The sequence below is a fragment of the Rattus norvegicus genome, chromosome 5, assembly GCF_036323735.1.
Source record: "Rattus norvegicus strain BN/NHsdMcwi chromosome 5, GRCr8, whole genome shotgun sequence".
Lineage (NCBI taxonomy): Eukaryota > Metazoa > Chordata > Mammalia > Rodentia > Muridae > Rattus > Rattus norvegicus.
In genome coordinates, this window is record NC_086023.1 from 72,025,675 (window position 1) to 72,053,196 (window position 27,522).

Consider the following 27,522-nt stretch of genomic DNA (forward strand, 5'->3'; position numbering starts at 1 on the left):
ACCTGAGGAAGTCGGGACTCAGAAAAGGTAACTCATCACTGGTGCATGGATTTAGGGAAAAGGTCTGTAAGAAGAATGTACGCATTCAGAGGGGTGGAATTCTTCTACTGGTCTTAATTCAAATGCCCTTAGCATGCATGAGAGAAGTTCTCACTCTCAGCTCTCTGACACTTCACTCTGTCAACTCAAATTTTCTCCCAAAGGAAGGTCAGTTACTTTTATGTCATCTCTACTTAAATAGTTCATTGTAACCAGTGACAATATTGGTTTTGGCTAAGAGTCCAAATGAATGAGGAATTTCCTCTGGAACAGTTCCTGAAAATGCTCAGAAGCAAGGCCCAGTAATGTGTCCTCAGTTGCTCTGGTTGGGTCAGTAGCCTAAACAAGGTCCTCTAATTTCAAGAGTTTGGGGAGTAAGTATTTTTTAAAGTTGGGATCTGTTTTGTGCACCACAAAGATAAACCTGTGTGTGCAAACCTGCATTGTGCTTTAACTGTCACTTGTCCCATCAGGAGTAGCCCCCATGGCTGCAGCAGCCCTTACCATGTTCAGAGAAGAAACAGTTCATTGGAATGTGCCCGACTGACTCATTCCACAGGTCCCTTCTGCTTCTCTGTGGAAACATCCAGTTTATCCTTTGTCTGCAATGTTTGCATTCATTGTACTTCCCTACTTCAGTGCACAGGTGGCTGACTTCAGCGAGGCAGTAGGTTTTACTTTGGAAGCTTTACCGTTTTAGCTCTCAGAGAGCAGACATGATTTCAAGGTCTAAGGGAGATCTCGCTGGCTTTGAACCACCCTTGAGAACCACCTCCAGGTACACTCGGGCAAACTGATAGGAAACACTTTCTTGGTAAATAATCTGGAGGTATCATTGTCTCACCATGTAGGGTAACTCCTGAAACCATGCACATGTGCGTGTGAGCTTGTATGTGTGCCTGCATGTGTGCATTTGTGTGTGTGCGTTTGTACGTGTTTCTAAGTAACTTTATAAAATAGTATGCTTTCCTATGGCTTGTCAAAATATGGTTAGTATTACGTATTATATATACATGCCTCTCCCTCTGTATCATGCTACCTCTCTCCTTCCCTCCATCTTTCTCTCCTTCCCTTCGATATAGTCCTCCACTCCAGTTTTTCACTTTGTCCATCATGGGACCTGTGTCTTGCTATTCTCCTCTCCACTCTAAAAGTCCTTTTACCCCATTTCCAATGGTTTTTTTTCTATTTTTCTGGCTTCTATGGATATTCTAAGTTATGCACACAAAACAAAAGATTCAGAGCTAGCATCCACAAATAAGAAAGAATGTGGTGTTTGTCTTTCTAGTTTAGCTTACTTCACTTGTTTATTTGCAATTTTCATGGTATTATTTTTCTTTACCACTGGAAACACTTTGATTGTATATACACCACATTTTAGTTATCCACTCATCAGCTGATGGGCATATGCTTGTTCTCATTTCAAAGCTACTGTGACTCAAGCAACAATTAACACTGCTGCGCAAGTTTCTGTGGAGTGAGTACAAGTCCAGTCCTTCAGGCACACATCAAAAATGGTGTAGCTGCATTATATGGTAGATCTATTCTTGTTGGTTTATTTTTATTTTATGTGAGTGGTTTGCCTATAACTATAAATGTGTGATACATGCATGCATTACATAGGGCCAGAAGAGTGCATTGGATTTCCTGAAACTGGAGTTACAGATACTTGTCAACAGCCATGTGGGTGCTGGTAATTGAACGTGGGTTCTCTGGAAGAGTAGCCAATGATCTTAAATACTGAGTAATGTCTCATGCCCCAGCTTGTTAGTTTTATGAGTTCTAATTTGTCAATTATTGCTTTTAATTTCTGTTCAAATGAAGTCTAGTTCAGAAAGTTCTTTCCTACACCCATATCATGTAGAGTACTGCCTATGTTTTTCTCTAGTACTTTCAGGTCTTAAATTGACATCTTTGGTCCATTTGGAGTTGACTTGTATACAGGTTGATAAATGTGGGTCTAATTTAAGTCTTCTCCATGTGGGTATCTAGTTTTCTCAGCACCATTTGTTGAACTTCCTGTCACTGATTAATGAAAGCAAAAGTTGTGAATGGAGTGGGTGTGTGAGAAAGTATCATTTTAAGGATATCATGTGCTTGAGTATAAATTGTGTAGTAAATGTGATAACTAAGCAAGTGAATGTGGAAGACTGATGTTTAGAGATTGGGCCAGGGTCATAGCACGGGGTACCCTGCAAATGGTAGCAGAAGACTGGAAAGATCAGCACGGTAGGAGTTGTACAGAACAAAAGCAAGAGGTTGAGCTGCCATGCAATGTTGCAGAGCCTTGTCTGCTCATAGGTAGAGATGACACAACAATGCAAACTCTTTACCCTCCATATCCTTAGCTGGTCAACACAGTTGCCATTTTTAGTGTAACCTCCTCTTTCATTAGCAACTCATATTGATTCATGTGGATATAAAATACTTATCTAGATCAGTGGTCATCAACTCATGGGACACACCTCCTTTGCCAAACCTCTATCTTCAAAAATACTAATGTTGTAACTCATAATAGCAGCAAAATTACAGTCATGAAGTAGCACCGAAAATAATTTTATGTTTGGGGGTCAGCACAAAATGCAGCTCTGTATTAAAGGGTTGTGACCATAACCACTGCTCTGGGTGATGCCTTCTATCAAGGGCCACAGCTTTGGGATGACTGAGAAGCACTGATCTAGATGATTCCTCTTGTCACAATTAATTCCAAGCTGCCGACTATCACTGCTGCTTCTTAAGTTTGATTGTACTCTTGCATCGTGATCTCAGGGAAGAAAAACATGTCTGGAAATAGTTTTACTTCTCCAAAGGTAAACAATTGTGTGCTTCTTAATAAAGATAGTTTGTGGTTCTTAATGTTTAACCCCAAATAGCTTTTCTGAAGCAACTGTGCCAATTTTCTTTAGATATCACATGCTTACCAAAACAGATAGTCTAAGGAAAAGAGCTTGTCTCACAGATTCAACAAAACTGAACTATTAAAATTAGTGTTTGTCCAATACAGTCTTACTGTAAGTATAACTATAACTGTAACTAACTACAAGTATAACTAACTATAACAACTATAACTGTAACCGTAACTACCTGGTTTGTTTCCTTTGGGACTATCCAGTGTGGCTCTTCATCATCTCTATATTAGGAAGTAGTGCGAGTGGGTATTGAGATACAGAAAAGAACTGAATTCAGAAAGGATGTAGTAGCTGAAAGTGTGGTGAATCAAAAGACCAGATGTAGAAATCATCCTCTGGCTACAGGTATATATCTGGTAAATTGATCAGCAGTAATAATTTTTGAGAAGTTGAGGCAATGCGGCGAGGGGAGACTAATTATGGTTAAACCTAGACTGTGGGAATGGACCATTTCATCATAGTACCAAAAAGTGAAGGAAATATCATTAGAGAAAAAAGAATGAAGACCTGGATGCCAGTAAAAGAAAGCACAGCCTTCCAGATCCTAGACTATGCTTCTCTGTACTCCTGGGTTGAACAACGCTCTAGAGAAGGAATTGTTACTGAAATATATGCAGACAACTGTCACTTTTGTTTCATGAGTTATCTTTGTATGGCCATCTTTAGAATTCTGGAAATTTACAGAAAAATATAAATAATCCTATTATTAACAAAACTTTTTTTATTATTTCTACAAGCATCATGTCTGCCTTTGTCAATATGTCAGGTTGCAAACTATAGATTATGACTATTATAAATGGGTTCCCTAGCAACCAAACTCGGATACAGGTTTGCCACTGAAGAATGTGCTTAGGAATATCACCTATCAGAGGATAAGAAGATTGTAAAAGACAGAGACGTTAGTTAACTCTGCTTAGTAACTCCAGGAGCCTCTGGGATGCGGTAGCAATCAATGAGGCTAACACAGACCATTAGCTACAACCCAGATTAGAGATATAAGATGAAGACTTACACTTCTAGCAACAGCAGTCACAAAATGTAATCTTTGTTCAAGAAAGGGATAAAAATCTTAGTCAGGCCATTCTGCAACAATTCTCAAATAGGTACCCAGCTCCATACTTCAGTCCCCAGAACTCCCGAAGCCCGAGGGAGGAGGTGCCACACCCCATGAGTGTGGCATACATTGCCACACTCGCCACAATGAACAACTGAAAAAACTACAGACAGACACTTTAATTTGGCTCGTGGACAGATGAAAAAAAGAGAAAGGGGGAAGAAAAAGAAGACTGGACCCTAGCACTGAAAACTGAAAACAGAATGCTAAATGCTTTTAGAGCAATTTTGCACACGATGGGATTAAATGCCAACAGAATTAATCAATTCCCTTGTGCTACCATGGCTAGGTGATCATACAGAGGGAAATTATTCCTTTATTCTATATACAAAGCCCATATTTCTCCCAGTTTGCATCTACTGCTAAACAACATCCCTAAGCATCCCTTGGGCCCAGGCCTTTCCCACACTTTTAACAACACTTTGGTAGAAGAAGCAGGAAAATTCTGAGTTCAAAGGCAGCCTGGGCTAGACAAAATAATAATAATAGTAAAAATTTAAAAAAAAATAAAAAATCTCCTTTGAAAAATCTAAACAGATAAACATAATATTATTTGATTATTTGAAAATAAAACTCAAGAATGAATCTTGGCAGGCTAAACAACCAGCATATACCTTACGGTTAAGAGCATTTGTTTCAGGTCTGTAGTCATTCAGAGATTTACTAGTCTGACGATGAATATAGTTTAGAAAGGAGAGGTGATTTTATTTCTGGCACCAGGTATACACCTAAGATTTGGAATTCTCAAAGTGTAGCCCCGGACTAAGTGAGCTTAGAGCTTATGGAGGCAAACCCCACAGATTCCATGTATCCTGCCTATGTATAGGCAGAACTTCTATAAACAAATGTCTTACCGATCTCCTAGTCATCCTTCTGAGCAGAATAGCTAACCTTAATGACATGCAGAAACAGCAGCCTAGTGACCTGCCACCTTGAAAAAGAGCAGTTAACATTTAGAAGATCAGTCAATTACAAGAGCAGTCTTCAGCATCTGGGAGAAGTGAAGTGGGCTGCTAGAGTACAGCTGTACAAGATATGGCTTCATGCTAAAGGCATATTTTGTTTTATAAATACTTATATATGTGTTTATATGTATACATTATGAATTTTAATCAGAGTACATATACTATATATGTACACATATGTGTACATAAATACATATATACATATTTAGCATATGTACAATATATGTATATATAGTTTATATACATATTCAAATCATAGTAATTAAAACCATGAACATAATGTTAGCCATCTCATAGTCTGTGCTCCAGGGCTAATTGGAGGAAAACATGAAGTAACAAGGAAATGTAAAGTAGAACAGAAAAGTAAAATGTAGGAAAACTGTGCACCATTTTATTGTGGCAGGCTCTGTGTTTGAAAATTAGTAAGTACCTATAAAAAGGAAATATTATTGTTTTGACATGAATGAGAGAAAACTGAACCACATAAACCGGCTCATAAGTATCTGCATGTTCATTCAGTGTGTAAACAGCGCACCTAGGGTCCAAATCAGACCTATTTGAATCAAAAGTATCTATTTTTCAGTTCATTTTCCTAAGTGAAGGCATATTCCCACACAAAATGTGTTACCTCATACTCAAAAGAAGGTCCTAGTAATTTAGAAAATAAATTATGATGAGACACCAGGCCATCCTGACATGAGAAAGGATATCTCCTTCATATCTCCCATGATGTTAAATGAACATTGTAAATGCCTTTAATTTACATTATTATACACATTTCAAACTCATTCCAAGTGCTGACATTTTGCTGCCACCTCCTAATTTTGCATAAATTTATGAAATTTTACTAAAATTAACTTCTTTGTATATCAAACAGAGTGAGAAAAAATCTACTTTCACTGATATTTCAGAATTAAACTAAATACCCTGGAGGTATCATTTTGGGATTACAGTGTTGCAAATTAAAAATATCTCCCAAATAATCATATTTAGTCCATCTGAAGGTGACAGAATGAGCAGAGAACAAAGCTTTCTGATGTTTCACGAAATGAACAAATCCGAGATGACATGAAATGCTGACTTCTAGAAGCTTCCCCAGAGCAAGAGCACAGACCCCCTCCAAGCTACAACAAATCCAAAATAAATTTGTAGGTGGAGGTTTTTTCTTATTTTATGAAAGATAAGAATTTAATTTCACTGCACAGAGATGCAATCTTGATTGATGTAAATGAGCAGGCTACATCCTATAAACAGACATTTAAACATATTTATCAAATAAATGCTCATAACTTTTACATTGTTATCATTCCTGATAAAAATAAGAAAATCTTCATGCTTAGACTTTCACCTCTTGGACTCTACACCTTAGAAAAACAAATAACACAGAAGTGGCCGTGCGTACCAAACTCTATGTTACTTTTCATAGTAAGTGCTGTCAAATTAACATAAATACTGCATTAAAAATAAAGATAAGGCCCCATAACAAACTAAGAAGACTAGCAAATGTGATCACTCCATTAGGCACTCATAGCTCGTGTACTCCACCAGGAAACAATTTTCTGCAGAAAGGTCATTTTGGCAATTGGTGTAACTGAATAGTTTGTCAACTATTCCAGACCTCAAACAACTATGTTATATGAAGGGGCAGCTAATAAATATTTTACGCTCTCCGTTCTCCTTAGTCCTGTCACTACTTGACTCTGTGGCGTAGCCGCAGACCAGATATAAGTGAATGGCTTGCTGTGTGCGATGAGACACAGAAGAGAAGAAGAGAAAATTTGTGTTTACCAGGGGATGGGGCATAAGATACAGTGATGTGTTAGGGCTGTTTAGAGAACACAAACCCACCAAGGTTGGCAAGCCTAAAATTACTAAGCAGACTGGCAGGCCACAAATTCTAGCTAAGGTCAATGTCATGAGTAAGAAGAGAATCTGGAGACAAAATTTCTTACTTCTCTAAGGTTCAGTCTTTTTGCCTAAAACTATCACTCGATTGGATGAGCCTCAACCAAACTGTGAAAGATGATCTATTTTCCAAAAGACTTGAATGCCAATTTCATGTAAAACCCCCTTCACAGCATCATCCAGACTGGTATTTAGCCAAACATGTGGGTAGCCTAGCTCAATGGGGTTGGTGTAAGATTAACCTACATTAGATGATAAAAAGTAGTTTCTTGATAGTGGTTGTAAAAGTAACATTTTTTCAATATTTTGCTACTTAAGTTAGATCTTTTCTCATAAATATATCCTGATTATAGTTCTCCTCCCTCTACTCTTCCCATTTCCTGTCGACCTTTCCTCTCTTCCATATCTACCTTTCTGTCTCTCATTATACAAGAACAGGCTTCTAAGAGATATCAACCAAACATGACAAAATAAAATGTAATTAGTTAAAGGAAAAACTATCTCAAATTTGGACACAACAATCTAAAAGGAGGGAAAGAGTATCAAGAGCAGGCACAAGAGTCTGAAATTCACAATTTCTCATAGTCAGGAGTCCCATAAAATTACTAAGCTAATGGCTATAATATGTACACAGCCTGTTGTAGCACCCTATAAGGCCTGTTCTTGCTGCTTTTGTGTAAGTGAGCTCACGTGTATCTTGCTTATTTGATTCAAAGGATCCCGTTCCAAAGTAAGTATTTCTGATGATGACTGGATAAGGCACTGATCTATGAATATGACAGAATATTAGGAACCATTTTATTGATATTTATGAATTAGATTAGTCATCTTTTTTTTTAACCATAGGACTCTAGGCTGTCCAGTGTCTTGTTCTTGGTTACCATGGAGGTAGAAATTTTTTCCCATGGAGTGTGCCTTAGGTTAAATCAGCCGTTGATGGATACTCCACAAGTTCTGTGGTGCGATTGCCTTAACATACTTTGTAGGGAGGACAGATTATAGATCGAAGATCTTGTGGCTGAGTTGGTGTCCACATTTCTCTTTTGGTGGCCGGCTGAGTATCTTCCTGCACCAGAGACACTAGAACACAGGGGTGCTGGCTCCATGTAGACACCACCTACTTCTCCATGTTCAATGAGTTGTGTGTGTGTGTTGTCCTTGACAATGGAGACCCCATGTCAGTTTTCAGAGAACAACCTCTTGTTCTAATGACGGCCTTGGTTGTTTGAGGATTTTCATGGGTCCCCTTGGCCAACAGCTCAATTGAATGCAACATAATCCTGCCATTGGAAGAGTTGCTTGGCTATAAGACATGGACAGTTGAGACTCCATATTCCCTGGATGATTCACCAATAAACTCATGTGTTTGAATGCTTGGTCAATAGGGAGTGATTCTATTAGGAAATAAGGGCTTGTTAGAGTATGTGGGGCCTTGCTGGAAATGAGGGGGAACAGGCATTGAGATCTCCTATGCTCAAGCAATGTCTAGTAACACACTCTACTTCTGATGCCTTCAGATAAGATGTAGAACTCTCAGCTCTGTTCAAAGCACCATGCTGGCTTGAATGCTGACAAACTTCCTGCGATGACAGTAATGGACTAATCCTCTGAAACTGAAAGGCAGATCCAATTAAGTGGTTTCCTTTATAAGAATTGCCTAGGTTGAGCTGTCTCTTCACAGCAATGAAAACCTTAACTAACATACCCATTCCATAGATTCCAGAAACTTTCCATTACAGTAGCTTTCTACCCTCCCCACAAATGCCTCCCAATATGAGACATCTCTCCCTGCATTCTCTCTCTCTACCCCATCTTTCCAAACCTTCCTAGTTTCCTTGCTCTCCTGACCTTCTACTCCCCTGTCCATCCATAAGTCAATTATATTTCCTGCTCCTAGGGGTCTACCTAAGCTTTTGGTCTCTACAAGTTGTACCTTAGTTATCATTTACTATACCCCCTGTAAGTGAACATATACCATATTTATTTTTCTAGGTCTGGGTTACCTTACTTAGGGTGATTTCTTTCTAGCTCCATCCATTTGCTTGCAAAATTCATGATTTTTTTAACAGCTGAATAATTGTGTTAACATATCACATTTTCTTTATCCATACTTCAGTTGAGATGGACACCTGATTTGTTCTCAGTAACTGACTATTATGAACAAAACATAATCGAGCAAGTATCCTTGTGGTAGGATGGAGCATCTTTTGTGTATTTGCCCAAGAGTAGTATAGCTGGGTCTTTAGGTCGATGCCTAATTTCTAAGGAACCTCTATCCAGACTTCTAGAGTGGCTGAACAAGTGTGCACTTCCACCAGCAACGGACAAGTATTCCCTCTTGCTCCATATCCTTGCCAACATGAGCTGTTACTTATGTTTTTGAGCTTAGCCATTCTGACAGGTGTAGGATAGAATCTCAAAGTCATTTTGATGAGCATTCCCCTGATGCCTAAGGATGTTGAAACAATTCAGTGTTTTTCAGCCACTTATGATTCCTCTGTTGAGAGGCAGAAGGAACACCCATTCATAGCCTGACCCACATGTGGCCCACACATATACAGCCACCAAACTAGGTAAGATGGATGAAGCAAAGAAGTGCAGGCTGACAGGAACTGAATGTAGATCTCTCCTGAGAGACACAGCCAGAATATGGCAAATACATAGGGAATGCCAACAGCAAACCACTGAAGTGAGAACAGGACCCCCATTGAAGGAATCAGAGAAAGGACTGAAAGAGCTTGAAGGGGCTTGAGACCCAATATGAACAACAATGCCAACCAGCCAGACTTCCAGGGACTAAGCCACTACCCAAAGACTACATGGACTGATCCTGGGCTACAACTGCATAGGTAGCAGTGAATAGCCTAGTAAGGGCACCAGTGGAAGGGGAAGCCGTTGGTACTGCCAAGACTGAAACTCCAGTGAACGTGATTGTTGGGGGGAAGGTGGTAATGGGGGAGGATGGGAAGGGAAACACCCATAGAGAAGGGGAGTGGGAGAAGTTAGGGGGATGTTGGCCTGGAAACTGAGAAGGGGAATAACAATTGAAATGTAAATAAGAAATACTCATTTTAATAAAGATGGGGGAAAAGGAATAAAGTTATTCAGTTACAATTTCACAAGAAAACAATTGGCAATGTATTTCCCCCATACCACCGTACAGTGTCAAACATCAGAGCATCTCTCAAAAGGAGGGTAGTTGTAAACTGGTGTTATACAGCTCAGAGGGATATAGCCAGCAGTTAGCATTCTGAAGTCAAGATCCTTTTGTATGCAACAGCTAATTTCCTCATATGAAAAGCATTCGTTCATCAGGTGCAATTTCATTTTCCCTAAAGCTTGTTCCTTAGTCTTCTCATTAAGCCATCATCAGGAAGAGCAGTTACTCAGGCTCTTGTTCACCCATCTTATGCCTCCATATCTAGCACGACTTGTCTCATACATAATATGAAACTCTCCTTCTAGTTGAAAGAGAAAAATGACATTATCTCTTTTCCTTTACATCAGTGTAGCAAACCTCACATACTTCATAACATATTTGAAAAAGGAGTAAAGTTCCTCATCCCCAAAGTGGAGACAGCAGAAATATGTTTTCTTCTTTGAACAACACCACAATTAAACTAGGCAAACTGCTGGCAATAATTGGATCTATGGGACATCATCCCTGGAGTTTCAGCATTTGTAATGCTGTACTGACAGATTTGCAACTTTAATTTGCTGCAATATTTGGAAATTTTCAAAAGCTACAAAGAGACTAAATGGCCTTCCAGAGGCAGAGGTTGGTCCTTTGGAGAATGCTTCTGTAGCTCAGTCACTAAGGCAACTATAGACATGGAATATGTAGGCATAAGGTGTTCTGCGCCATGAGAATATCCATCACCATTTTCTCAGGTTAGAAAGGAAACTCCAATTTGTTTTTCAGTGTTCAAGTTCTTCAATTAATTTCTTTTATATCCTTAGAAATCTGTACACTATTTTACTTATTGACTCTCCAAACCATTGTGAGCATCTCTCTAGGAAAGGCAAAAGAAACTGTGAATTTGGGAGCTAGAGATTTTCCTTTAAGAAGAATATTAGCAAGCTAAGAGAAGAAAATCATCTTAGTAACTTAAAGGTAAATAAACATTTGTAGATCAACTACAAATGTTGCTTTGGAATAAGGGGTAGCAAATGATTGTTTCTATTGTTATTCTCTTACAATGTTTACTTAATGAATTCTTCTTTCACTCCACCTTAACAGGAGAAAAGGTCTTGCTGCAAAAACAACAAGCTCACTATTTACTCTTGACTTCCTGAATAAGTAATATTAATGACTGATTGTTCAAACATGCACTTCTACAATAATACTCTCAGTTTAGAGAGGCACTTAAATACAAAGCCTAAGATTATATGAAGGAAAAACTGTGAGAAAAGTTAAAGCAGCATTGTTTACAGATATATATATATATCTGTAATATATATATATATATATATATATATCTGTATATATATATATATCTGTAATCCATTAGGACATAGACATGAACATGCTATCATAAAATGGTCCAGGGAAATTGGTCCTCTGTCACAGTGTTTTTCTTCCTGGGATTTTCTCAGTACCCCAGAATTGAAGTCACCATATTTGTGCTGTGTCTGCTGATGTACCTGATCACCTTGCTGGGAAATACTATTCTGATCTCCATCACTATCCTTGATTCTCACCTGCACACTCCCATGTACTTTTTCCTTAGCAACCTCTCCTTTCTGGACATCTGGTATACCTCTTCTGCTCTCACTCCTATGCTGGCAAACTTTGTTTCAGGGGAAAACACCATCTCATTCTCAGGATGTGCTTTTCAGATGTACTTCTCTCTTGCCATGGGCTCCACGGAATGTGTGCTCCTCTCTATGATGGCCTATGACAGGTACGTGGCCATCTGCAACCCCCTGAGATATCCCATCATTATGAACAGGAGAGTCTGTGTACAGATTGCAGGCAGCTCCTGGGTTACAGGCTGCCTCACTGCCTTGGTGGAAACTGGACCTGTGATTCATCTGTCTCTCTGTGGTAATAACATCATCAATCATTTCACCTGTGAAATTCTGGCTCTCTTAAAAATGGCTTGTGGAGACACTGCCATGGTGCAGTTAATTATGTTAGTGATCAGCATCCTTCTTCTCCCATTGCCAATGTTGCTCATTTGTGTCTCCTATGCATCCATCCTCTCCAACATCTTGAGGATCAGCTCAGTGGATGGCCGAAGCAAAGCCTTTTCAACATGTGCAGCCCACTTGACTGTGGTGGTTCTGTTCTATGAGACAGCTCTCTCCATGTACCTGAAGCCCTTATCTGTAAACTCACAGGAAATAGATAAATTTATGGCATTGATATATGTTGGACTAACACCAATGCTAAATCCTATTATCTACAGTCTACGGAACAAAGAAGTCAAAATGGCTGTGAAAAAATTGTTGATTAAAAATCCCTTCACTGCTATCTTAACTTCTGTCCTCAAATAACATTGGAATAAGGAATTCTTATCCAGATAAATCTTCAAATTTTTTGAGAAAACGGTTATAATAACAAATGCCAAATTCCTAGAAAACACTAATTTTAATTACAACTACCATTATGTCCTATATCCTGATTTGCCTGGTAAAATGTTTTATATCACAAATCATTTATAATAAAATGTGTTGTCAAGAAGGTAGTTAGCGTTTATTGCATGTTAGTTTGAACTTAAAATGTGGTAGCTACCTATTCTTTTCTATTTGACCTACTCAATGATCTCACTGTCCAGCAGTGACATAAGCATGAAAATAAGCTATTTAATAAGGATATAGAATTATTAGTCAGCAAATTCTAAAGTAATATTTTCTCAGTGACTGCCAACTATTTCTGCATTTCTAAAGAAAGATATTTTAAGTTAGTATGTGCACATGACTCTCACTATCTTGTACTCTTCCTAGTTTCTGAAACATTAAAATGTGAAATATATTTTTCCAGAGTTGGTGAGGCAAATTTGAATGACAACTTATTTGGGTTGTATATGTTGATGAATGAATAAATATCTGTAACATAACAAGCACATCATAGTAAGATTTGCACAATTGTAGTTTTATTTATGAGCTTCACTAGAAATATAAAAATGCAAAATTTAGAATTATGGGTCTAATGATAAAATGATTTCATATTCTACTTCAGTGTTTTAATAAATTCATCACTTACTTATCCATAACACTATTTTAACACATTAAACAATTGACCTGGGAGTTAGCTCAACAGTTGGGTTATTATTCAGCATGTCCAAGGATTTGGCTTTAAACCCTCAGCACTGTTGAACAGACATGTTCAACGTGTTTAAAACCATGCTGCTTAACTGACCATGTAGAACTGATAAAGAAAAGAACCCTACCCTATAATGAGTATATTTTAAATGAGTTACTGTATCTATATTAAAATTATATGGACCAAAACATTCATAATCATGTTTAATATGTATGGACAAACTGCAAGTTAAGATGTCACCATGATACAAACTAATGTGTTTTCCTTTTCTTTTAAATCCCCCTGGAATCTGGACACAAAGCTGACATATATATTACTTCCTTGAAATTATGTAAATGATGGCTTCATCCCTGTGAAAGTGTACTTCTTGCTACTGCAGACAAGCCTCATGTGGGCCTTACATTTAAGAAAGGAGAGATGATCACACCTGTGCATCATCCCAGTACTGGGGTGAACACTTGTCATCCCAGCACTGTGGAGGCTTAGGCAGAAGTATGATAAAGCAGCTGTGACCACAGACTGAGATCCTCACCCAAAACACAGAAGGAAAAAAAGAGGAAAGAAAAGAGGGAGAAAGACAGAGACAGACAGACAGACAGACAGACAGACACACACAGAGAGAGAGAGAGAGAGAGAGAGAGAGAGAGAGAGAGAGAGGCAGAGACAGAGATAGAGAGACAGAGACAGACACACAGAGAGAGAGAGAGAGAGGGATTGGGGAGAGAGAGAGGCAGGGAGGCAGAGACAGAGAGACAGAAAGACAGAGAGACAGAGAATTAGGAGGGGAAAGATGAAGGAAATAAGTTATTATATGAGACCCATACCTGAGGAAGACGGGACTCAGAAAAGGTAACTCGTCACTGGTGCATGGATTTAGGACAGAGGTCTGTAAGAAGTATGTAAGGATTCAGACGGATGGAATTCTTCTACTGGTCTTAATTCAAATGCCCTTAGCATGCATGAGAGAAGTTCTCACTCTCAGCTCTCTGACACTTCACTCTGTCAACTCAAATTTTCTCCCAAAGGAAGGTCAGTTACTTTTATGTCATCTCTACTTAAATAGTTCATTGTAACCAGTGACAATATTGGTTTTGGCTAAGAGTCCAAATGAATGAGGAATTTCCTCTGGAACAGTTCCTGAAAATGCTCAGAAGCAAGGCCCAGTAATGTGTCCTCAGTTGCTCTGGTTGGGTCAGTAGCCTAAACAAGGTCCTCTAATTTCAAGAGTTTGGGGAGTAAGTATTTTTTAAAGTTGGGATCTGTTTTGTGCACCACAAAGATAAACCTGTGTGTGCAAACCTGCATTGTGCTTTAACTGTCACTTGTCCCATCAGGAGTAGCCCCCATGGCTGCAGCAGCCCTTACCATGTTCAGAGAAGAAACAGTTCATTGGAATGTGCCCGACTGACTCATTCCACAGGTCCCTTCTGCTTCTCTGTGGAAACATCCAGTTTATCCTTTGTCTGCAATGTTTGCATTCATTGTACTTCCCTACTTCAGTGCACAGGTGGCTGACTTCAGCGAGGCAGTAGGTTTTACTTTGGAAGCTTTACCGTTTTAGCTCTCAGAGAGCAGACATGATTTCAAGGTCTAAGGGAGATCTCGCTGGCTTTGAACCACCCTTGAGAACCACCTCCAGGTACACTCGGGCAAACTGATAGGAAACACTTTCTTGGTAAATAATCTGGAGGTATCATTGTCTCACCATGTAGGGTAACTCCTGAAACCATGCACATGTGCGTGTGAGCTTGTATGTGTGCCTGCATGTGTGCATTTGTGTGTGTGCATTTGTACGTGTTTCTAAGTAACTTTATAAAATAGTATGCTTTCCTATGGCTTGTCAAAATATGGTTAGTATTACGTATTATATATACATGCCTCTCCCTCTGTATCATGCTACCTCTCTCCTTCCCTCCATCTTTCTCTCCTTCCCTTCGATATAGTCCTCCACTCCAGTTTTTCACTTTGTCCATCATGGGACCTGTGTCTTGCTATTCTCCTCTCCACTCTAAAAGTCCTTTTACCCCATTTCCAATGGTTTTTTTTTTCTATTTTTCTGGCTTCTATGGATATTCTAAGTTATGCACACAAAACAAAAGATTCAGAGCTAGGATCCACAAATAAGAAAGAATGTGGTGTTTGTCTTTCTAGTTTAGCTTACTTCACTTGTTTATTTGCAATTTTCATGATATTATTTTTCTTTACCACTGGAAACACTTTGATTGTATATATACCACATTTTAGTTATCCACTCATCAGCTGATGGGCATATGCTTGTTCTCATTTCAAAGCTACTGTGACTCAAGCAACAATTAACACTGCTGTGCAAGTTTCTGTGGAGTGAGTACAAGTCCAGTCCTTCAGGCACACAACAAAAATGGTGTAGCTGCATTATATGGTAGATCTATTCTTGTTGGTTTATTTTTATTTTATGTGAGTGGTTTGCCTATAACTATAAATGTGTGATACATGCATGCATTACATAGGGCCAGAAGAGTGCATTGGATTTCCTGAAACTGGAGTTACAGATACTTGTCAACAGCCATGTGGGTGCTGGTAATTGAACGTGGGTTCTCTGGAAGAGTAGCCAATGATCTTAAATACTGAGTAATGTCTCATGCCCCAGCTTGTTAGTTTTATGAGTTCTAATTTGTCAATTATTGCTTTTAATTTCTGTTCAAATGAAGTCTAGTTCAGAAAGTTCTTTCCTACACCCATATCATGTAGAGTGCTGCCTATGTTTTTCTCTAGTACTTTCAGGTATTAAATTGACATCTTTGGTCCATTTGGAGTTGACTTGTATACAGGTTGATAAATGTGGGTCTAATTTAAGTCTTCTCCATGTGGGTATCTAGTTTTCTCAGCACCATTTGTTGAACTTCCTGTCACTGATTAATGAAAGCAAAAGTTGTGAGTGGAGTGGGTGTGTGAGAAAGTATCATTTTAAGGATATCATGTGCTTGAGTATAAATTGTGTAGTAAATGTGATAACTAAGCAAGTGAATGTGGAAGACTGATGTTTAGAGATTGGGCCAGGGTCATAGCACGGGGTACCCTGCAAATGGTAGCAGAAGACTGGAAAGATCAGCACGGTAGGAGTTGTACAGAACAAAAGCAAGAGGTTGAGCTGCCATGCAATGTTGCAGAGCCTTGTCTGCTCATAGGTAGAGATGACACAACAATGCAAACTCTTTACCCTCCATATCCTTAGCTGGTCAACACAGTTGCCATTTTTAGTGTAACCTCCTCTTTCATTAGCAACTCATATTGATTCATGTGGATATAAAATACTTATCTAGATCAGTGGTCATCAACTCATGGGACACACCTCCTTTGCCAAACCTCTATCTTCAAAAATACTGATATTGTAACTCATAATAGCAGCAAAATTACAGTCATGAAGTAGCATTGAAAATAATTTTATGTTTGGGGGTCAGCACAAAATGCAGCTCTGTATTAAAGGGTTGTGACCATAACCACTGCTCTGGGTGATGCCTTCTCTCAAGGGCCACAGCTTTGGGATGACTGAGAAGCACTGATCTAGATGATTCCTCTTGTCACGATTAATTCCAGGCTGCCGACTATCACTGCTGCTAGCAAAAATGACTTCTTAAGTTTGATTGTACTCTTGCATCGTGATCTCAGGGAAGAAAGACATGTCTGGAAATAGTTTTACTTCTCCAAAGGTAAACAATTGTGTGCTTCTTAATAAAGATAGTTTGTGGTTCTTAATGTTTAACCCCAAATAGCTTTTCTGAAGCAACTGTGCCAATTTTCTTTAGATATCACATGCTTACCAAAACAGATAGTCTAAGGAAAAGAGCTTGTCTCACAGATTCAACAAAACTGAACTATTAAAATTAGTGTTTGTCCAATACAGTCTTACTGTAAGTATAACTATAACTGTAACTAACTACAAGTATAACTAACTATAACAACTATAACTGTAACCGTAACTACCTGGTTTGTTTCCTTTGGGACTATCCAGTGTGGCTCTTCATCATCTCTATATTAGGAAGTAGTGCGATTGGGTATTGAGATACAGAAAAGAACTGAATTCAGAAAGGATGTAGTAGCTGAACGTGTGATGAATCAAAAGACCAGATGTAGAAATCATCCTCTGGCTACAGGTATATATCTGGTAAATTGATCAGCAGTAATAATTTTTGAGAAGTTGAGGCAATGCGGCGAGGGGAGACTAATTATGGTTAAACCTAGACTGTGGGAATGGACCATTTCATCATAGTACCAAAAAGTGAAGGAAAAATCATTAGAGAAAAAAGAATGAAGACCTGGATGCCAGTAAAAGAAAGCACAGCCTTCCAGATCCTAGACTATGCTTCTCTGTACTCCTGGGTTGAACAACGCTCTAGAGAAGGAATTGTTACTGAAATATATGCAGACAACTGTCACTTTTGTTTCATGAGTTATCTTTGTATGGCCATCTTTAGAATTCTGGAAATTTACAGAAAAATATAAATATCCCTATTATTAACAAAACTTTTTTATTATTTCTACAAGCATCATGTCTGCCTTTGTCAAAATGTCCGGTTGCAAACTATAGATTATGACTATTATAAATGGGTTCCCTAGCAACCAAACTCGGATACAGGTTTGCCACTGAAGAATGTGCTTAGGAATATCACCTATCAGAGGATAAGAAGATTGTAAAAGACAGAGATGTTAGTTAACTCTGCTTAGTAACTCCAGGAGCCTCTGGGATCCGGCAGCAATCAATGAGGCTAACACAGACCATTAGCTACAACCCAGATTAGAGATATAAGATGAAGACTTACACTTCTAGCAACAGCAGTCACAAAATGTAATCTTTGTTCAAGAAAGGGATAAAAATCTTAGTCAGGCCATTCTGCAACAATTCTCAAATAGGTACCCAGCTCCATACTTCAGTCCCCAGAACTCCCGAAGCCCGAGGGAGGGGGTGCCTCACCCCATGAGTGTGGCATACATTGCCACACTCACCACAATGAACAATTGAAAAAACTACAGACAGACACTTTAATTTGGCTCGTGGACAGATGAAAAAAAGAGAAAGGGGGAAGAAAAAGAAGACTGGATCCTAGCACTGAGAACTGAAAACCGAATGCTAAATGCTTTTAGAGCAATTTTGCACACGATGGGATTAAATGCCAACAGAATTAATCGATTCCCTTGTGCTACCATGGCTAGGTGATCATACAGAGGGAAATTATTCCTTTATTCTATATACAAAGCCCATATTTCTCCCATTTTGCATCTACTGCTAAACAACATCCCTAAGCATCCCTTGGGCCCAGGCCTTTCCCACACTTTTAACAACACTTTGGTAGAAGAAGCAGGAAAATTCTGAGTTCAAAGGCAGCCTGGGCTAGACAAAAAAATAATAATAGTAAAAATTTAAAAAAATAAAAAACCTCCTTTGAAAAATCTAAACAGATAAACATAATATTATTTGATTATTTGAAAATAAAACTCAAGAATGAATCTTGGCAGGCTAAACAACCAGCATATACCTTACGGTTAAGAGCATTTGTTTCAGGTCTGTAGTCATTCAGAGATTTACTAGTCTGACGATGAATATAGTTTAGAAAGGAGAGGTGATTTTATTTCTGGCACCAGGTATACACCTAAGATTTGGAATTCTCAAAGTGTAGCCCCGGACTAAGTGAGCTTAGGGCTTATGGAGGCAAACCCCACAGATTCCATGTATCCTGCCTATGTATAGGCAGAACTTCTATAAACAAATGTCTTACCGATCTCCTAGTCATCCTTCTGAGCAGAATAGCTAACCTTAATGACATGCAGAAACAGCAGCCTAGTGACCTGCCACCTTGAAAAAGAGCAGTTAACATTTAGAAGATCAGTCAATTACAAGAGCAGTCTTCAGCATCTGGGAGAAGAGAAGTGGGCTGCTAGAGTACAGCTGTACAAGATATGGCTTCATGCTACAGGCATATTTTGTTTTATAAATACTTATATATGTGTTTATATATATATATTATTATTAAGTTTAATCATAGTACATATACTATATATGTACACATATGTGTACATAAATACATATATACATATTTAGCATATGTACAATATATGTATATATAGTTTATATACATATTCAAATCATAGTAATTAAAACCATGAACATAATGTTAGCCATCTCATAGTCTGTGCTCCAGGGCTAATTGGAGGAAAACATGAAGTAACAAAGAAATGTAAAGTAGAACAGAAAAGTAAAATGTAGGAAAAATGTGCAGTATTTTATTGTGGCAGGCTCTGTGTTTGAAAATTAGTAAGTACCTATAAAAAGGAAATACTATTGTTTTGACATGAATGAGAGAAAACTGAACCACATAAACCGGCTCATAAGTATCTGCATGTTCATTCAGTGTGTAAACAGCGCACCTAGGGTCCAAATCAGACCTATTTGAATCAAAAGTATCTATTTTTCAGTTCATTTTCCTAAGTGAAGGCATATTCCCACACAAAATGTGTTACCTCATACTCAAAAGAAGGTCCTAGTAATTTAGAAAATAAATTATGATGAGACACCAGGCCATCCTGACATGAGAAAGGATATCTCCTTCATATCTCCCATGATGTTAAACGAAAATTGTAAATGCCTTTAATTTACATTATTATACACATTTCAAACTCATTCCAAGTGCTGACATTTTGCTGCCACCTCCTAATTTTGCATAAATTTATGAAATTTTACTAAAATTAACTTCTTTGTATATCAAACAGAGTGAGAAAAAATCTACTTTCACTGATATTTCAGAATTAAACTAAATACCCTGGAGGTATCATTTTGGGATTACAGTGTTGCAAATTAAAAATATCTCCCAAATAATCATATTTAGTCCATCTGAAGGTGACAGAATGAGCAGAGAACAAAGCTTTCTGATGTTTCACGAAATGAACAAATCCGAGATGACATGAAATGCTGACTTCTAGAAGCTTCCCCAGAGCAAGAGCACAGACCCCCTCCAAGCTACAACAAATCCAAAATAAATTTGTAGGTGGAGGTTTTTCTTATTTTATGAAAGATAAGAAATTAATTTCACTGCACAGAGATGCAATCTTGATTGATGTAAATGAGCAGGCTACATCCTATAAACAGACATTTAAACATATTTATCAAATAAATGCTCATAACTTTTACATTGTTATCATTCCTGATAAAAATAAGAAAATCTTCATGCTTAGACTTTCACCTCTTGGACTCTACACCTTAGAAAAACAAATAACACAGAAGTGGCCGTGCGTACCAAACTCTATGTTACTTTTCATAGTAAGTGCTGTCAAATTAACATAAATACTGCATTAAAAATAAAGATAAGGCCCCATAACAAACTAAGAAGACTAGCAAATGTGATCACTCCATTAGGCACTCATAGCTCGTGTACTCCACCAGGAAACAATTTTCTGCAGAAAGGTCATTTTGGCAATTGGTGTAACTGAATAGTTTGTCAACTATTCCAGACCTCAAACAACTATGTTATATGAAGGGGCAGCTAATAAATATTTTACGCTCTCCGTTCTCCTTAGTCCTGTCACTACTTGACTCTGTGGCGTAGCCGCAGACCAGATGTAAGTGAATGGCTTGCTGTGTGCAATGAGACACAGAAGAGAAGAAGAGAAAATTTGTGTTTACCAGGGGATGGGGCATAAGATACAGTGATGTGTTAGGGCTGTTTAGAGAACACAAACCCACCAAGGTTGGCAAGCCTAAAATTACTAAGCAGACTGGCAGGCCACAAATTCTAGCTAAGGTCAATGTCATGAGTAAGAAGAGAATCTGGAGACAAAATTTCTTACTTCTCTAAGGTTCAGTCTTTTTGCCTAAAACTATCACTCGATTGGATGTGCCTCAACCAAACTGTGAAAGATGACCTATTTTCCAAAAGACTTAAATGCCAATTTCATGTAAAACCCCCTTCACAACATCATCCAGACTGGTATTTAGCCAAACATGTGGGTAGCCTAGCTCAATGGAGTTGGCGTAAGATTAACCTACATTAGATGTTAAAACGTAGTTTCTTGATAGTGGTTGTAAAAGTAACATTTTTTCAATATTTTGCTACTTAAGTTAGATCTTTTCTCATAAATATATCCTGATTATAGTTCTCCTCCCTCTACTCTTCCCATTTCCTGTCGACCTTTCCTCTCTTCCATATCTACCTTTCTGTCTCTCATTAAACAAGAACAGGCTTCTAAGAGATATCAACCAAACATGACAAAATAAAATGTAATTAGTTAAAGGAAAAACTATCTCAAATTTGGACACAACAATCTAAAAGGAGGGAAAGAGTATCAAGAGCAGGCACAAGAGTCTGAAATTCACAATTTCTCATAGTCAGGAGTCCCATAAAATTATTAAGCTAATGGCTATAATATGTACACAGCCTGTTGTAGCACCCTATAAGGCCTGTTCTTGCTGCTTTTGTGTAAGTGAGCTCACATGTATCTTGCTTATTTGATTCAAAGGATCCCGTTCCAAAGTAAGTATTTCTGATGATGACTGGATAAGGCACTGATCTATGAATATGACAGAATATTAGGAACCATTTTATTGATATTTATGAATTAGATTAGTCATCTTTTTTTTAACCATAGGTCTCTAGGCTGTCCAGTGTCTTGTTCTTGGTCACCATGGAGGTAGAAATTCCTTCCCATGGAGTGTGCCTTAGGTTAAATCAGCCATTGATGGATACTCCACAAGTTCTGTGGTGCCATTGCCTTAACACATTTTGTAGGGAGGACAGATTATAGATCGAAAGTCTTGTGGCTGAGTTAGTGTCCACATTTCTCTTTTGGTGGCCGGCTGAGTATCTTCCTGCACCAGAGACACTAGAACACAGGGGTGCTGGCTCCATGTAGACACCACCTACTTCTCCATGTTCAACGAGTTGTGTGTGTGTGTTGTCCTTGACAATGGAGTCCCCATGTCAGTTTTCAGAGAACAACCTCTTGTTCTAATGACGGCCTTGGTTGTTTGAGGATTTTCATGGGTCCCCTTGGCCAACAGCTCAATTGAATGCAACATCATCCTGCCATTGGAAGAATTGCCTGGCTATAAGACATGGACAGTTGAGACTCCATATTCCCCAGATGATTCACCAATAAACTCATGTGTTTGAATGCTTGGTCAATAGGGAGTGATTCTATCAAGAGATAAGGGCTTGTTAGAGTATGTGTGGCTTTGCTGGAAATGTGGGAGAACAGGCATTGAGATCTCCTATGCTCAAGCAATGTCCAGTAACACACTCTACTTCTGATGCCTTCAGATAAGATGTAGAACTCTCAGCTCTGTTCAAAGCACCATGCTGGCTTGAATGCTGACAAACTTCCTGCGATGACAGTAATGGACTAATCCTCTGAAACTGAAAGCCCGATCCAATTAAGTGGTTTCCTTTATAAGAATTGCCTAGGTTGAGCTGTCTCTTCACACCAATGAAAACCTTAACTAACATACCCATTCCATAGATTCCAGATACTTTCTATTACACTAGCTTTCTACCCTCCCGACAAATGCCTCCCAATATGAGACATCTCTCCCTGCATTCTCTCTCTCTCTACCTCTTCCAAACCTTCCTAGTTTCCTTGCTCTCCTGACCTTCTACTCCCCTGTCCACCCATAAATCAATGATATTTCCTGCTCCTAGGGGTCTACCTAAGCTTTAGGTCTCTACAAGTTGTACCGTAGTTATCATTTACTATACCCCCTGTAAGTGAACATATACCATATTTATTTTTCTAGGTCTGGGTTACCTTACTTCGGGTGATTTCTTTCTAGCTCCATCCACTTGCTCACAAATTTGCTCATGATTTTTTTAACAGCTGAATAATTCTCCATTGTGTTAATATACCACACTTTCTTTGTCCATACTTCAGTTGAGAGGGACATCTAAGTTGTTCTCAGTAACTGACTATTATGAACAAAACATAATCGAGCAAGTATCCTTGTGGTAGGATGGAGCATCTTTTGTGTATTTGCCCAAGAGTAGTATAGCTGGGTCTTTAGGTCGATGCCTAATTTCTAAGGAACCTCTATCCAGACTTCTAGAGTGGCTGAACAAGTGTGCACTTCCACCAGCAATGGACAAGTATTCCCTCTTGCTCCATATCCTTGCCAGCATGAGTTGTTACTTATGTTTTTGAGCTTAGCCATCCTGACAGGTGTAGGATAGAATCTCAAAGTCATTTTGATTTGCATTCCCCTTATGCATAAGGTTGTTGAAACAATTCAGTGTTTGTCAGCCACTTAAGATTCCTCTGTTGAGAATTCTGCTTATATTTCTTCATTGTTGGGGGACCCTGCTGTTAAGGTAGCACTCCTCCATGTTTGCATCCTCTTCATGTAAAGCATTCCCAGCTACTCTGCCACAGCCAATAATGTGCTCTCACCCTGAAAACCCCAAGGTTCATGTAGCCCTTGTCCACCCCAAATAAAGAGCACAAGCTGTTTTACTGAATACCATCTAAGAGAGTTGTTTCTCTGAATACTGTGTAAAATGACTAAAACTAAAACCCTTAGAAAAGACCCCAGGCACATCCAGGTGGACCAAGATTCTGCTGACCCTATCTAACGTGCAGCCGCAAGCACCTGGACACCCTGAGGTAGAGTAGAACCCAGAACCACGGTTCCCAATGTTTAATTGGATTCTTAGGCTTTTTTTAATATCCAGTTTCTTCAGTTCATTATATATTTTGCATGTTAGTCTTCTACCAAATGTGGGGTTGGTAATTTTTTTCTCCATTCTATAGGCTGTTGTTTTGTCCAGTTGATTGTATCCTTTACCATACAGAAGCTTTTCAGTTTCATGAGGTCCCATTTATTAGTTGTTGGTTTTAGCACCTGCACTATTGGTGTTCTGGTCAGAGTCATCTACTGTCCCAGTGTGGTCAAAGAGACTCCTGCCTTTCTCTTCTATCAGGTTAAGTGCGTCTGATTTTATGTTTAAGTCTTTGATTCATTTGGGTTTTAATTTTGTGCAGGGTGATATATATATGTGTTTAAATTGCATAATTCTACATATAGGCATGCAGTTTGGCCAGCACCATTTTTTGTTTGTTTGTTTGTTTGTTTGTTTGTTTTCCGGAGCTGAGGACCGAACCCAGGGCCTCGTGCTTGCTAGGCAAGCGCTCTACCACTGAGCTAAATCCCCCACCATTTGTTAAAGATCCTTTTTTCTAGTATGTATTTCTGGCTTTAACAAAAATCAGATGTTGATAAATGTGTAGATTTATTTCTGGTACATCAATTTTTCCCCATTGATCAGCATGTCTATTTTATGCTAATACAATGCAGTATTTATTACGATAGCTCTGTAGTACAACTTGAGGTTGGAAATGGTGATATTTCCAGACATTCTTTTATTGGTCAGGATTTTCTTAGGTATACTGGAGTTTGGGGAGGTAGGCGTTTGCTTGTTTGTTTGTTTGTTTGTTTGCCTTATGAAGTTAAGAATTTTCATTTCAAGATCTGTAAAAAACTTTGTTAGAATTTTGGGACTGGGATGAGTATGTAGATTGCTTTTGATATGATGGCCATTTTTACTGTGTCAATCCTACCAATCTATAAGCATGGGGAAATCTTTCCATCTTCTGAGATCTTTAATTTCTTTCTTCAAAGACTTGAAATTTTTATCATACAAGTCTTCTACTTCCTTGGTTAAAGTTACCCCAAAATTGTTTATTTTATTTGAGGCTATTGTGAAATGTGTTGTTTTCCTGATATCTTTCTCAATTCATTTGTTATTTGTACTTAGGAAGGCTATTGTTTTGTTGTTGTTTTGTTGTTGTTGTTGCTGCTGCTGCTGCTGCTGCTGCTGCTGCTGCTGCTGCTGCTGCTGCTGTTGTTTGGGGTGTTTTTTGTTTCTTTGAGTTTTTTGTTTTTTGTTTTTTTGGTGTTTGTTTTTTTAATTAATCATGTATCTAGCCACTTTGCTGAAAGTATTTGCTAAAAGTAGGAGTTCCCTGGCGGAAATTTAGGTTTATTTAAGTATATTATCATATCATCTACAAAAAAGATACTTAGGCTTCTTTCTTTCCAATTGTATCCCTTGATCTCCTTCAGTTATCATATTGTTTTAGCTAGAACTTCATGTACTATGCTGAATAAATATGCAAAGAATGGGCAATCTTATTCCTGATTCTAGTGGAACTATTTTGAGTTTCTTACCATTCATGTTGATGTTGTCTATGGGTTGGCTGTAAATTGTCTTTATTATGTTTATGTAACATGAAGGGGGTATTAGATTTTTAATCGTGGTGAATGATTTTTTTAATGTTTTCTTGGATTTGGGTTGCTAGTATTTTTTTTTCATTTTACACATAAGTTTATTATACAAAATTAAGGCTTAATATTTCTTTTTTAAAATTTTTTATTAGATATATTTCTTTACTTATATTTCAAAGGTTATTCCCCTTCCCGGTTTCTGCCCATAAGCCCCCATTCCATTCCCTCCCCCACCCCCATACAGGTATTCCCTCTATACATCCCCCATGTACCCCCCCCCATATTCCCCTGCACTGGGGTTCCAACCTTGGCAGGACCAAGGGCTTCCCCTTCCCCTGATGCCCAAACAAAGCTATTCGCTGCTACATATGGAGTTGGAGCCCTGAGTCAGTCCATGTATAGTCTTTCGGTGGTGGTTTACTCCCTGGAAGCTCTGGTTGGTTGGCATTGCTGTTTTTATGGTGTTGCAAGCTCCTTCAACTCTTTCAATACTTCCTTTAATTCCCCCCAAGGGGGTCTTATTCTCAGTTCTGTGGTTTGCTACTAGCATTGATCTCTGTAATGGACATCCTCAGAATCTGTCTCTCAGGACAGATCTATATCTGATCCTTTCAGCATGCGTTTTCCACCTTCATCAATCTTATCTAGTTTTGGTGGCTGTATATATATGGGCCACATGTGGGGCAGGCTCTGAATGGCCATTCCTTGAGTCGCTGTTCTAAACTTTGCTTCCATATCCCCCCATAGATATTTTCCTCCTTTTAAAAAGAAATGGGAATATCCACATTTTGGTCATCCTTCTTGAGCTTCCTGTGGTCTGTGGATTGCATCTTGGGTAATTCGAGCTTTTTGGCTAATATTCATTTATCAATGAGTGCATAGCAAGTGTGTTTTTCTGTGATTGAGTAACCTCACTCAGGATGATATTTTCTAGTTCATTCCATTTGCCTATGATTTTCATGAAGTCATTGTTTTTGATAGCTGAGTAGTACTCCATTGTGTAGATGTACCATATTTTTTTAATCCATTCCTCTGTTGAAGGGCATCTGGCTTCTTTCCAGCTTCTGGCTATTATAAATAATGCTGCTATGAACATAGTGGAGCATGTATCTTTGTTGTATGTTGGAGCATCTTTTGGGTATATGCCCAAGAAAGGTATAGCTGGGTCCTCAGGTAGTATAATGTCCAACTTTCTGAGGAACCTCCAGACTAATTTCCAGAGTGGTTGTACCAGTTTGTAATCCCACCAACAATGGAGGAGTGTTCCTTTTTACCCACATCCTTGCCAGCATTTGCTGTCACCTGAGTTTTTTTTTATATTAGCCATTCTGACTGGTGTGAGATGGAATCTCAGGGTTGTTTTGATTTGCATTTCCCTTATGACTACAGATGTTGAACATTTCTTTAGGTGTTTCTCAACCATTCGGCATTCTTCAGCTGTGAATTCTTTATTTAACTCTGACCCCCATTTTTTAATAAGTTCATTTGTTTCCCTGTAATCTAACTTCATTTGTTCTTTGTATATTTTGGATATAAGCCCTCTACCAGTTGTAGGATTGGTAAAGATCTCTTCCCAATCTGTTGGTTGCCATTTTGTCTTAATGACAGTGTCTTTTGCTTTACAAAAGCTTTGCAGTTTTATGAGGTCTCATTTGTCGATTCTTGATCTCAGAGAATGAACCATCAGTGTTTTCTTCTTTGTTCAGGAAATTTGCCCCAGTGCCCATGTGATTGAGACTCTTCCCCACTTTTTTTTCTGTTAGTTTGAGTGTATCTGGTTTGATGTGGAGGTCCTTTATCCACTTGGACTTAAGCTTTGTACATGGTGATAAGAATGGATCAATTTGCTTTCTTCTACATGCTGACTTCCAGTTGAACCAGGACCATTTGGTGAAAATGTTATCTTTCTTGCAATGAATAGTTTTAGCTCCTTTGTCAAAGATCAAGTGACTATAGGTTTGTGGGTTCATTTCTGGGTCTTCAGTTCTGTTCCACTGATCTATCTGCCTGTCTCTATACAAATACCATACAGTTTTTATGACTATTGTTCTGTAATACTGCTTGAAGTCGGGGATGGTGATTCC

The 27,522-nt window shown here is 38.5% G+C and overlaps 1 protein-coding gene across 1 annotated transcript; it reads left to right on the forward strand.

Annotated features, from left to right (window-relative positions):
* The first annotated feature begins 11,471 nt into the window (after nucleotides 1-11,471).
* Or13f5 (olfactory receptor family 13 subfamily F member 5) lies at nucleotides 11,472-12,431 on the forward strand. Its single transcript, NM_001425426.1, has one exon. The coding sequence runs from the start codon at nucleotides 11,472-11,474 to the stop codon at nucleotides 12,429-12,431; it is 960 nt and encodes a 319-aa protein (NP_001412355.1).
* Nucleotides 12,432-27,522: the final 15,091 nt, after the last annotated feature.

Bases quoted from the DNA above. Each gene is read 5' to 3' on its own strand.
- Or13f5 (NM_001425426.1), top strand. From the start codon at position 11,472: ATGGTCCAGGGAAATTGGTCCTCTGTCACAGTGTTTTTCTTCCTGGGA.